General features: G+C 35.5%; 1 protein-coding gene across 1 annotated transcript in view; it reads left to right on the top strand.

Annotated features, from left to right (window-relative positions):
• Positions 1–13889, top strand: part of ptprfa (protein tyrosine phosphatase receptor type Fa) — a 207242-nt gene that overhangs the window by 172507 nt on the left and 20846 nt on the right. The window contains exons 20-23 of the mRNA XM_016560916.1: positions 1155–1370; positions 5548–5705; positions 6887–6999; positions 11767–11864. Coding sequence (XP_016416402.1) covers positions 1155–1370; positions 5548–5705; positions 6887–6999; positions 11767–11864 — 585 coding nt within the window. The remainder of the gene's footprint in view (positions 1–1154; positions 1371–5547; positions 5706–6886; positions 7000–11766; positions 11865–13889) is intronic.

The following is a 13889-nucleotide window of genomic DNA, read 5'->3' as shown; positions in this document are numbered from 1 at the left end:
CTGTGCCCTTGGATTTGATTCAGTCTTCACCAAATGTGCTTTACTAAAGCTAAAGAGGCAGCGGTCTGTTGGTTATTATGGTAGTGGGGAGAAAGAAAAAGAGAGAAAGAGTGAGGAATGGAGAAACAGGGGAAGTGGTCTATAAAGAGACAGATAAAGCTACCAGAGAAAGAGTGTGTGTGTCATTTTGAATTAATGATGCCTGAGATTGAAGCACCTGAGGCTGATATCTGACCTCTGACCTCTGGGTCACAGTCCAGCTGTTTCATGGACTGAAAGTGCCAATCAGCACAGACCTAGAGGACTGCTGGCCAGTATATAAATTGTTCAAAAGTTTGAGGGTGGGTGGCATTGTTTAATGTTTTTGAAAGAGGTTTCTCACCCAAGCTGCACTTATTTGATCAAAAATACAGTAAAAACAGCAAAATTGTGAAATATTATTACAATTAAAAACAACTGTTTTCTATTGTAATATGTTTTAAAATGTAATTTATTCCTGTGATCAAAGCTGAATTTTCAGCATCGTTCAGTGTCTTCAGTGATCCTTCAGTCTTCAGTGTCACATGATCCTTCAGAAATCATTCTAATATGCTGATTTGCTGCTCAAGAAACATTTCTGATTAATAATATAATGTTGAAAACCGCTGTGCTGCTTCATAATTTTATGGAAACTGTGATACACTTTTTCAGGATTCTTTTATGAATAGAAAGTTCCAAAGAACAGCATTTTTTAATAGAAATCTCAATAGAAAAATGTAAATGTCTTTACTGTCACTTTTGATCAAATTAATCCATTTACATATATTTATATAACTGCAATAATTTTGAAGTATTTAAAATGAACCTGCCGTGTGGCCCTAATGTGTCTTTTTAATATGCATTTAATTTAATCTAGTTAAATAAATTAGTATTTATTTTAGTATCAATCTTTCTTCTGTTCATTTAGTCAAAAATGGGTTGAAAAACGTCTCTTGATTAATCCAATTTGCCCCAAAATTTGACATAATTTAGAACCTTATAAAACTTGTATACGAAGGTTGTATAAACATTCATGTCAGTGGCTTTATGCATTAAGGATGCTTTTTTTCCCAGTATATCACTGTTTGTCATTTTACTGATGTGCTTCATGTGATGTGTTCTCTGTGATTTATCAGCTATTGGGCAGTAATGGAGACTCAGGTGTAAGAAAGAGGAGGAGGAGACAAACTCAGGACTTCCTGCGGCCTTACATCGCTGCCAAGCTGGAGAATCTTCCAGAAACCTTTGTGTTAGGAGACGAGAAAACCTACAGCGGCTTCCATAACAAACCTCTGCCTGGACAGCAGCAGTATCGCACGTTTATATTGGCAGCACTGAAGGACCGGGACTCGGTGAGTCACACACACACACACACACACTGGTTTCTGAGTTTTATGGGTTCATTCCATAGACAAAATGGTTTTTATACTGTACAAACTGTATTTTCTATCCCCTTACCTAACCCTACCGCTAAACCAACCCCTCACAAAAAAAATAAAAAATTTCTGCATTTTAGACTTTAGACTCACAAAACTTCATTCTGTATGATTTATAAGCTGGTTTCCTTATGGGGGCGTACAAAATGACCCCACAAGGACAAAATGTACTGGTATTACTATAATACTTTTGGTCCCCATAAAGTAGGGAATAACAGGTACACACACACAGATGTACACATGTGAGACTATACTGTATATGTATAAATATAAATATAACTATATATAAACCTTTAATTATTTCAGCTAGTTGCCAAGGTAACATTTCTCATTTAGTTTAACTTTATGTACTAAAATAACTAAATTTACAAAATAACTGTGTACTCAAATTGAAACTGAAATCAAAAATAATATAAACTACATAGGCATTTGAAAAAATAAATAAATAAATACAAATGACACATCAAAATTACTAAAACTGTAGCTAAAATTAAAATAGGAAATCTAAAAATACAAACTAATTCAAAATATAAAAATATATAATAATATTATTAATACTGCAATATATATATATAGCAGAATATCTTAAGTAATTTTGCTTCCCAAGTAAATGTATCTTGATTTAAGAATGTTTAGATATTTGAACTGTCACCAATCATTTTTTGCATCTCAGTGATTCTAAAACACCCATCTGACCTATGGTATATTCAATCTGATTTTTCTTTTCAAATCTTAAATTTAAATCTTAAAATAGAAATAATGAAAGGAGAGGACCAGAAGAAAAAAAAATGAGAAGGTGAGAGGGTCTTGTGAAAGGACAGTCTGCGGTGGGCTGGTAAACAGACTAGCGGGTGTGAAATTGGATGAAAGAGGTCAACTGCAAAACTACCGCAGCACTTAAAGAAAAACAGATTAGAGGAGGAGGAGATGAAAGAAAGAAGGAGAAAGAGACATCACATGAAGGACTGCTGCAGATCAGCAGAGAGTGTGATGGCGGAGAAGAGAGAGATGCTATCATTAATGCTGGAGAGAGAGACCTGCACGTTCCAAGATGAGGAGATGGAGAAGACGTGAAGGAGAAATCAAAACACACATGAATATGCATCAGTAAATAGTGGCTGGAGTCAGTCAGAGATGCATTACTCACGCTGTGGGATGTGCTTCCGTCTAAGGTAGTGCCGATTAAATTGATCACTGTGAAAGTTTCCCACTGACAGATTCCCACAGCGCTTTTAGACGCTCTCTCAATCCTGTTGCAGAGAGAGACAGAGGTGATGATCATAATAACCTGACAGATCTAGAGCCCTGTGACTGTTGCCAAAATGTGCAATCGTGGAATCCAGTCATTAAAGTGCCACACAATTTTTTTTAAATAAATGAAGACTCGAATTGTGATGCAGACTAGTGTCTGTGATTATTTAACCACAGAAGACTGCTATTGAAATATCATGAAAGTCTGCATGTTCTGCCTGTCTCTGTGTGACCGAGCACTGCAGTTTTGTCTACTGCACATACTGAAGCACACGTGCTGCTCTGGTGTGACTTGAACACATGAACTTCATCTCCAGAGCTGCTCCGAGAGTCACTTCACTTGAGAAACACTTGTCAAATACAGACAGAACCTTAAAGGTCTTCACAACAAACCACCAAAATAAAAGAAATATGTAAACATAAACATACTTAGCAAAGTAGTAGCAGTAGTAGTAGTAATAATCAAGAGATGTTTTCAGCCTTGTATTAATTCATACAGTAAACATTTAAAAAAAAAAGCAAAGTTTTGGTGTTTGGTTTGTAAATAATTTTCAAAGTTGAATAAAGTGTTAAAGTTTTATGAAATCATTTGATTACTTCAGGTTTAATGATAAATTTGGATTAAATCTTAAACCTAGAATAAAATATATATATATATATGGAATTTTAGGGGAAAAAATACATTTCAAAAATACAACATACAATGTTCTCATGGGTTAAAATGTTGTTTTTAAAAGTTAAAATAATTATTAAATTGTTACATAAAATTTTTTTTTTTTTTGATTGATTAGATGTGATCTTTGCTGATTAAATGCTAATTAAATCATTAAAACGGAATCCAGAAAAATTAAAGCAGAAAACATTTCATTGTTTTCTTGTTGTTCCATCAGTGTTATGGACATGTCTGAAACAGAATTGAGCTGTCTTGCTTCCCACTGAGTCAATGACTTAGAGGCCATTCACAAAGAATACGCTTCTGCTTTGAAGTTGATTAAAATGAAAAATCTGTCATCATTTACTCACCATTATGCACTGCAAAAATAATTTTTAATAATTTAAATTTAAATGTTTCATTATTTTTCTGGAAAAAAAAGTCCAAATTAAGTATGTCGATGCTAAAAACAAGTGAAACTTTTTTTCATAAAGTTGATTATTTTTTAACCCACTGGCAATTTTTTTTTATTGTTTTAAGCATAAAATTTAACTTAATTTTTGAACTTATTTATTTATTTATTTATTTTTAAACAAGGCTTAATACTTTAAATCATTTTCTGTCTCAAGTAAATGTATCTTGATTAAAGAAAGTTTAGATATTTATACTGCAAAGTAGGAAAGTGTGTTTTTCCAAACTTCTGCAGAGGAAACCTTTTCTTTCCTCTGCAGACATGAAAGAAGGTATTTTGCGAAATGTCTATATAAAAAGGATGAGACGGTTTTCATTTTTGGGTGAACTGTGGGTTTGTGCGCTGAGACTCCTCTGAGACTCTCTGTTTGTGCTGCGCTGCTGTAAATGAGTTCTGGGCAGTGATGGTTTCTGTGGTTCCTGGTGTCGCTTCCGGAGGAAATGCAGAAGGTGTAGCACTGATGGGATTTGGTTGATGATGCGTATCCTCCGCTTCTCAGCGGGATGAAAGAGGTTACCCCTCCCTCAGCCCTTTCTCTCGCTCTCACTCTCTCTCTATCTTCCTGTTTCCATCCCTCTTTCTCCTGCGCCCCGCTGTGCTGTCTAAAAGGTGTTACTAAGACGATTAGTTGCCAGCGTTTGTGGAAGGAGCCTGACTTCTGTGCTACTTTGAAGATGTGAAGGTTTTCCTCCTGCTCTGCTCAAACACAAATACAAAGATTTTTCACTTTGCATGTGATCACTGAATGTCAGTGACAGTGTTGACACGCATATTGGCTGTCTCATGAAAAACACCTACAAAATTCAACCTTTAGCATTTTTATAGATGGCATAGACAACATCTATTGCAACATTTTTGCTTGATCTCTGTCACATCCTCTAACACATCCTATAAAGCCTGTATTATGCATTACAATAATGTTTATAGTGTCATTTTAAGTATTCACTTATAGTTTTATAGACATATAATTATATAAACATGTAATTCATATCCATTGTCCATATGTATGAATTTCTACAGTATATATGTGTGTGTGTCTGTGTGTCTGTGTGTGTGTATTTAGTCATATATGCATGCTTATATAGATGAGTTTTAACCAGATGATAAAGAAAAAGCAAATATTTACTTAAATACACTAATAAACACTTACAAAAAAAAGATAAAAGTTAAAAATAAAAAATATTTTAACAATTAAATTACTGAAATATTAAATTAAAAATAAATATTTGAGGTCAAAGGTTTATCAAAAAAAATAAATAAATAAACAAAAATTACAAAGAGAATCCATGATTCTAAATAAATGTTTGAAAGAACCCACATTTTAGAGAGTTTTCATTTACAGGGTTTCCCAAACTGGGATTTGTGAGTTTATGAAAACCTAACAATTAAATCATAAAATACTAGATTTATTTGCATGTCATGTGACCATTAACCAACATCAGAGAACATGAACATGCAAATGTGTTTTTCAATTATTGAAATATTAAATTAAAAATAAATATTTGAGGTCAAAGGGATTTGACTGGCAAAAACGTTTGAATCCCTGATTTAATGTATTTTATTACTGCATACTTCCCTTACTTCTATTTGTATTATGTCATAGTTTTGATAACTTTAATGTTGAAATGTGCAAAATAGTCATAATAAAGAATATGTATGAATGTCTTTTGAGTAGTTCTTGTCCTTTCTCCATCCTCTCTTCCTTTCTGTACCATAAGATGTTCACGGTGAGCCCTTACTCTGATCCCATGATGGTGAAGCTCCACAGCGGGATGTCCCGTCACGTTGAGGACCCAGAGATGCTGTGGGTGATGGGACCAGTGCTGGCCGTCGTCCTTATCATCATCATCGTCATCACCATCCTGCTCTTCAAGAGGTACTATTACTTTACTGAAAAATACAATCATTCATCCAGCACTGAGATTGCATGTATTGCATTCTGCTTAAGTGACCATATTTTCTTTTTCGCCATGCGTAGCAAACTAGAGTTTACTGTACTTCCTCCTGTCAGATATAAATAGCCGGTCTCTCTCAGAGACATTGCTGACTCAATGTAAGAGCAGAAAATCAAAAAGTCAATAAATCTTACTTCACTATGACAGTCAGCAATTTAACAGTTTCTTTTTTCTTAGAACGCTCTTTTTTCCTGAACACTTTAATGATCAAATAATGGGAATATATTTTTGAACTAGACTGCAGAAATGATCATTTATAACACACCTACTGTACCAAAAATCTGATCTCCCCAAATTACGTCCAAGTCTCAGATAAAATGTGCCCCTCTTCTCAATTATGACCAAATCCATTCGGCCTTATTGAACAGTGCAGGAGAATCAAATGCCTAGAGTTCAAGTTAGATGTCTGTTGAGTGAAAAGAAAACTCATTTTGCAAATGTCAGCTCGAATCGGAGCTCATTAGTAGCAATGGCATTTCCACATTTCTGACAAACTCGCCCTACACACAGCGTCTGTGCCGTTTTCTTCCTGTGACATTTTCTCTTTTCTCTCCTCTGCTTCTCTGTCTCTTTCTGTGGGATGCAGCAAACAGGAGAGGTGGGTATCGAGCGGCTCTCTTTGATCCGATAATAAATGCTTGTTTGTGTTTGGTGTTTAATGAGAGGCAATTGAAGAGTTTAATTGAGCTCAGATTAGTGCTGCTGCTCTGTAACACATACTGACACACGGGAAATATCAGTAACACTTTACTGTAAAGTCCTATTAGTTAACATCAGTTAATGCATTACAATAACTAACAATGAGCATTTGTTAATGTTAGTTAATAAAATGCAATTATTCACTGTTCACGTTAGCTCAGGTCCATTAAATAATATTAACAGATACAACTATTAATTTGAATAGAGTATTAGTAAATACTGAAAGTAACATTAACTAGGATTAATAAATGCTTTGGAACGTCAGTTCATGTCAACTAATTCTAATGTTTAACCAAATGAACCTTATTGTAAAGTGTTGCAGAAATATCTTACGTATTTACACATCCACCTGATCTCTGTGTGTTTGTATGCTCATGTCTGATGTCATTTCCTGTCTGCACAGGAAGCGCTCCTCGCCCTCGGCTAAAGATGAGCACTCGGCTGGAGTTAAAGATCACTTACTGGCCCACTCCTCTGACCCCGTAGAAATGAGGAGGCTCAACTATCAAACGCAAGGTACGTCATGATGGACGCTTTTCATGGACTTCTATTGTTTTAACATCAAAGTAATGAGTTACAAACAGCTCATCACATTTATTACACACACAGAGCTGTGTTTGAAACCAGTGTGACTTTCCATGTGTTCCACGTGAAGGGCCATTCTTGAAAACTTGAGCGGCTCACTTGAAATTCACTATTTTAAAAAAAAGTGCCAGTGTTTCTAGTATTACAGAATGGCAAATTGGTGTCTGCCTATTTTACAGCTTATAACCATATATGTGACCCTGGACCACAAAACCAGTCTTAAGTCGCTGATTTGTAGCAATAGCCAAAAATACATTGTATGGGTCAAAATTATTGATTTTTATTTTATGCCAAAAATCATTAGGATATTAAGTAAAGACTATGTTCCATGAAGATATTTTGTAAATTTCCTACTGTAAATATATCAAAACTTAATTTTTAATTAGTAATATGCATTGCTAAGAATTTCATTTGGACAACTTTAAAGGCGGTTTTCTCAATATTTAGATTTTTTTGCACCCTCAGATTCCAGATTTTCAAATAGTTGTATATCAGCCAAATATTGTCCTATCCTAACAAACCATACATCAATGGACAGCTTATTTATTCAGCTTTGAGATGATGTATAAATCTCAATTTCAAAAAATTGACCCTTATGACTGGTCCAGGGTCACATATTAGCCATATTAAAATGTGCTTTGTACATTATAATATACAGCAACCAGTAGATTTTTATAATAATTCGGGTGGAATAGAAATCCATGATGAATAAGAGGGGCCTGTCTCTAAATATGGCTAATACAGAGTTATTATAGTTAACTAAAACTAAAACCATAAAAAATTGTTACTTGAAATAAAATAAACTGAAATTCATAAATAAATAAATAAACCTTTTATTTTAGCTAGTTGCCAAAGCAACATTTCTCACTTGATGTACTAAAATAACTAAATAGAAATAGAAATAAATTTAATAAAAAAAAACAATATAGACGTTTTAAAAAATAAATTAAGCTAACAATAGCTAATAAAAATTACAAAAACATAACAAATTAACTAAAATTTTAACAAAATTAAAAAACAAAAATAATATCTATAAAACTGATTATACTAGTAACTTAATGGTAGTAAAATAGTAGTAAATAGTAAAACACTGGATGGTCCACAGGGTTTACAGTGTAGAGGTTCACTGTAAAACATTAGCCTAGTTTCTAACATACTCCATTAAGCATAAGGAAAGACAGCACCCACAAAGATTGGGTAAAATAGTCAATTTTTAATGGTATTGAACTATTTTATTCATACCTTTCTATACTGACTGGACTATCACAGGCATTTCTTTTCACCTGTCCATCATCTTTGAATATGCATTCTGAGATCCTTGAAGGATGCATGCGGTACTGCCTCAGAACGAGGTCTGAAGAGTCATGATACTGCACACTTCTGTGATACCTTAAAATGCTCACTAGGTTTTGCAACAGAGTGTCTTTAAAATTAAAAAACAAAAATAATATCTATAAAACTGATTATACTAGTAACTTAATGGTAGTAAAATAGTAGTAAATAGTAAAACACTGGATGGTCCACAGGGTTTACAGTGTAGAGGTTCACTGTAAAACATTAGCCTAGTTTCTAACATACTCCATTAAGCATAAGGAAAGACAGCACCCACAAAGATTGGGTAAAATAGTCAATTTTTAATGGTATTGAACTATTTTATTCATACCTTTCTATACTGACTGGACTATCACAGGCATTTCTTTTCACCTGTCCATCATCTTTGAATATGCATTCTGAGATCCTTGAAGGATGCATGCGGTACTGCCTCAGAACGAGGTCTGAAGAGTCATGATACTGCACACTTCTGTGATACCTTAAAATGCTCACTAGGTTTTGCAACAGAGTGTCTTTAGAAAACGAATCAGTTTGGGGTTGTTTGGATGTAGGCCTCAGAAAGAGAGACAAAACTGTTCACTGGATTTATGGACATCAGGTTCAGCTGGAGCTTCGGTGTGAAGACAGAAAATTATTCACAGAGACGCACTGTCAGGTGAAGGACACACTGAGGAGCAGAACCTGCCAGCTAATCTCAAACCACACACACACACACACACACATAGCGGCATCACATCCTATTGCTTCATTTGGCTTAGACTGAGCTTTGAACTTGATGGATAGAATTAAACAGGATGATTCACTGGAGAAAATGCTTCTCTTTCTCGCTCTTTTCAATCCATATTTTGCACTTCTCCCTCTGTCTCTTTCTATTTTTCTCTCTTTCTCTCTCTCTCTCAGGGGAAATTTCTGAATGCTCAGACATTTTGCTGACTTCAATAAGAATCTGCTTTTGCTTCAGTTGCAAAGTGACTCATGTTCTTATGTCAGATTGTTGGGCTACAAGCGCACGCTCGACTGATGCGCAATCTTTCTCATGGCGAAACTGGGAGAAATATTCATGTCAACTTCCCTGCCATGGAAATTGATTTTCCTTGCTTGTGAATCTTCAAATGAGGAACCAGACTACCAGTGTTGTTGTTTTGTTTACTTGTGAAAGTTCAGAATTTGTGTTTCAAAAAGCTTCAGGACATTCTGAAAATGTAAAAATGGCTTACCTCACAGATAAAGGCTGTTTGTATTGTAGATAAATGTTTGACGTTTCAGGCACTGTTTAAAGACGTGCAAACTATATTCCAGCGCCTCGTTCATACTTTGGTCTGTGTCATAATAGTGAATATTGTGATACACAAGGTGCAATTTAAACATCCTGTTGTGTTTTGACATGCTGAAAGCCAGTCCTTGATTTCTGAACCGAGAGCTTTCATGTGAATTAAAGGAAAACAAAGTGCCTTTCAATTGTGAGATTGCAGTGATTCGATTCATTCTTTGGAAGGTTGATGTAGAAATTGACCTTATTTACACTACAGCTCAAGAGTTTAGGGTAGGTACATTGTTTTAAAGAAATTAATACTTTTATTTAGCAAGGATGCATTAAATTGATCAAAAGTGATAGTAAAGGCATTTATATTGTTGCAAAAGATTTGATTCTAACAAATGCTGTTCTTTCAAACGTTCTGTTTATTAAAGAATCCTGAAAATAAAGTATCACGTTTTCCACAAAAATATAAAGCTGCTGTTTTCAACAGTGATGATAATCAGAAATGTTTCTTGAGCAGCAAATCAGTGTATTATAATGATTTCTGAAGGATCATGTGACACTGAAGACTGGAGTAATGATGCTGAAAATTCAGGTTTCATCACAGGAATAAATTACATTTTGAAATATATTCAAATTCAAAACAATTATTTGGAATTGTAAAAATAGTTTACAATATTACTGTGCTTTTGATCAAATAAATGCAGCCTAGGTCAGTAATTTCTTTCAAAAACATTAAAAATGTCAAATTTTGAGTATTTACTTAATAAATAGCTCTGGTCATTTTATGCATTAAATGTTATTTAAACATAGCAAGTTCTACTGAAACTTGCTACTGCCAATACATCCACAGACATGCTGCTGTGAGCATGTAAGAAATACTGTTGCTGCACATAAAACACATATAAAATAACCCCTATACTGTATATAATATACAGTATGTCAAATTACCTGTTGCAGATCTACACAGGTGGAGCTGGGGAAGGTGGAGGGTTTTGAAGCACACTGCAACTCGAAGCTCTCTACACTGCGCAATGAATCTTTTATTTACACCGTCTCTACTTTGCTTATGAAAGGATTCATGAGATATGTCTGTGATACATTACTCAACGCTGCAAAAACACGTAGAAACCTTTGAAGCTCCCCTCAGCGATCACAATCACAAATATGATGAAGATCTGGTCAGTCGCACTGGTGCTCCTAAATATTTTTTCATAGTCGCACGCAGTAGTTTTCAGTCGCAAATGCGACTGAAATGGTCGCACTGTAGAGCCCTGGAACTTTGTATTTGCACTGAATATTTTGTTTCACTCAGAAATATGTCATATTACATAAGTTAAATATGTAGGGAAAGCGGTTTCATGTTGTCTTCTGCTCCTCATGGGTGTTTCTTTTGCTCTTTCTGCACATACTCTGTCTCTTTTCCTCTTCCTCTCTCTTCTGTAAGTGACATATATCACAGTCCCTCCTCATCTTCTCTCTGCAGGTTCCAGTGCCTTCAGCTGCCCCACTACTTCAAGTTAGTTTCTCTCTTGCGTTCCTGTGTGAACGTTCACTACCTTCATCTCTATGCTCCTCCTCCCTGTCCATCAAGAACAAAGCCACGCCCCCTCCACCACTTTGGCTGCTCTGAGTTAAAGCTTCACCATCTCTCACGTCCTTTCCACAGGCTGTCCGTCTCAAACATCTCAGTTGAGCAGATGTGGGATGGGAGGGAAAACAATCTGTGTTTTTTAATGTGTGCTCAGGTTGTAGTCCTTCTGTGTAATATGCCGGTGTCATTTACATGCCATTTTGATTGTACAGGACAGCTCACGCCACCTTCCTATTGACCCGGAAGCAGTTCATATTTCAGCCAATGAGCATGTCCGTTCACCGCTTACATCACTGCCGCTAGTCTTAGCACATAGCATGGTGCTAAAAGCTTAGTGCTTTCTCCTTCGCCTTCTATTTCTCTCATGCTTTGGGTTGTTTTCACGTGTGCCCATCTTCCAAAAGCCTAAAAACTGTGTGAACCAAAGTGTGTTTGTTCCTCAGTTCAGCCAACCAAAACCAAACAGGCCAATAGAAATCTCTGCTATCAGTTCGTCCTCTCTTTCTCCCTGCAGGAATGCGGGAACACCCTCCAGTTTCTGTCTGTGCTTTGGCTGACCACATCGAGCGGCTGAAAGCCAACGACGGCCTACGCTTCTCACAGGAATATGAGGTAACTCTTCCCAAGTCACGTCAGAGTGTCCGTCTAAACAACCTTGAGGAGAATTGTCCTCACTACCTTCTGTTAAAGCCACCAAGGGATAATTGCTTGACGTCCTAAAAACATCAGCAATTTACATAAATATGTCTGCAAGTTAGATAAATCAGGACAATGAGGGGAGGACAACACATCCATAATGGATAACTTCTGCAGCTGGAAAACACTTGCACTTTTTCTGGCCTACATCTGCATGTGTGGAACATGTAAATTGTAGGACAGGACACTGAAGATAAGAGTAAAGGAGACAGTGGATTTATTATGGCTGAACATTTAAAGCAGATCAGTTATAAATAGAGCTCCAAAATGCAGTTCTGGGGAAGCACATTCCTTTAGGCAAGGCAAGGCAAGTTTATTTATATAGCACATTTCATACACAATGGTAATTCAAAGTGCTTTACATTAAAGAAAGTAAAATAATCATAAAAAGTAATCACAACAATAAAACAAGGAATTTGAAAACATTGAAAATGAATTAAAAATTTGATTTAAAATGAATTTAAAACAGTTGAAAATAGAAAATGATTATACATAAAATCAGTTCGGACATTGCACAGTGCTCATTCAATAAATGCACAGCTATACAGATGAGTTTTGAGTCTAGATTTAAATGTGGCTAATGTTTTAGCACATCTGATCTCTTCTGGAAGCTGGTTCCGAGTCAAGGTATGCATTCACCTTGAGAACTTCATCTTTGTTTCCAAATGCAATGACTTCGGTTTTTTCCTTGTTTAACTGAAGAAAGTTCTGGCACATCCAACTGTTAATTTTATCAATGCATTGGCAGAGGGAGTCAATGGGGCTGTAGTCATTTGGCGTTAAGGCTAGGTAAATCTGGGTATCATCTGCATAGCTGTGATAGGTGATTTGGTTCTTTCTCATTATTTGACTTAGTGGGAGCATATACAGGCTAAACGAGCGGTGCAAGAATTGAGCCTTGTGGGACTCCGCATGTCATGGACGTCCACTTAGACTTATGCTCTCCTATACTCACATAATAACCTCTCCCTTCTAAGTATGACCTGAACCATTTGAGTACCATCCCAGAAAGCCTGACCCAGTTTTCCAGTCTCTCTAGGAGTATGTTATGATCGACAGTGTCAAACGCAGCACTAAGATTTAGTAGTACCAGCACTGATATTTTGCCAGAATCAGAATTTAAGCGAATATAATTTATTATCTTAATGAGTGCTGTCTCTGTGCTGTGATGCTGTTGGAAACCAGATTGAAAATTGTCCAGGTATCCTCTTGAGTTTAGGTATTTGTTCAGCTGATTAAAAACTACCTTTTCAATAATCTTGCCTATAAAAGGAAGATTTGATATTGGTCTATAATTGCTCAATATGGTGTTATCAAGATTGCTCTTTTTCAGAAGGGGCTTAACAACTGCAGTTTTCAGAAAGTTTGGAAAATTTCCAGAAAGAAGTGAGGTGTTTACCACTTCTAAGAGATCTGCTTCTAAACAGTTAAGCACACTTTTGAAAAAGTTGTTAGTCTCTCAACAGCAGCAAAAAAGTGTTGTTTTAAGTTTCTGTTTATAAGGTTTGAGAAGAAGGTCTGTTTCATTTAACTGTGCTAATCATATCACTAACCATTCAAAAGTTTGGTGTCAGTAAGAAATTAATACTTTTTTTCAGCACGAATGCATTGAATTGATCAAAAATAACAGTAAATACATTTGTAATGTTACAAAAGATTTCTGTTTCAAATAAATGCTGTTCTTTAGAACTTTCTGTTCATCAAAGAATCCTGAAAAGTAAAATGTATCACGGTTTCCACAAAAATATTCGGCAGCATAACTGTTCTCAATATTGATTATAATCAGCAAAGTTTCTTGAGCAGAAAATCAGCATATTAGAATGATTTTTGAAGAATCATGTGACACTGAAGACTGGAGTAATGATGCTGAAATTCAGCTTTGATCACAGCAATCAATTACAGTTTAACATATATTCACATAGAAAACAGCTATTTAAAATT

The sequence above is a fragment of the Sinocyclocheilus rhinocerous genome, unplaced genomic scaffold, assembly GCF_001515625.1.
Source record: "Sinocyclocheilus rhinocerous isolate Xijiao unplaced genomic scaffold, SAMN03320098_v1.1 scaffold588, whole genome shotgun sequence".
In the NCBI taxonomy this organism is placed as follows: Eukaryota; Metazoa; Chordata; class Actinopteri; order Cypriniformes; family Cyprinidae; genus Sinocyclocheilus; species Sinocyclocheilus rhinocerous.
This window is presented reverse-complemented; position numbering and strand designations above follow the sequence as displayed.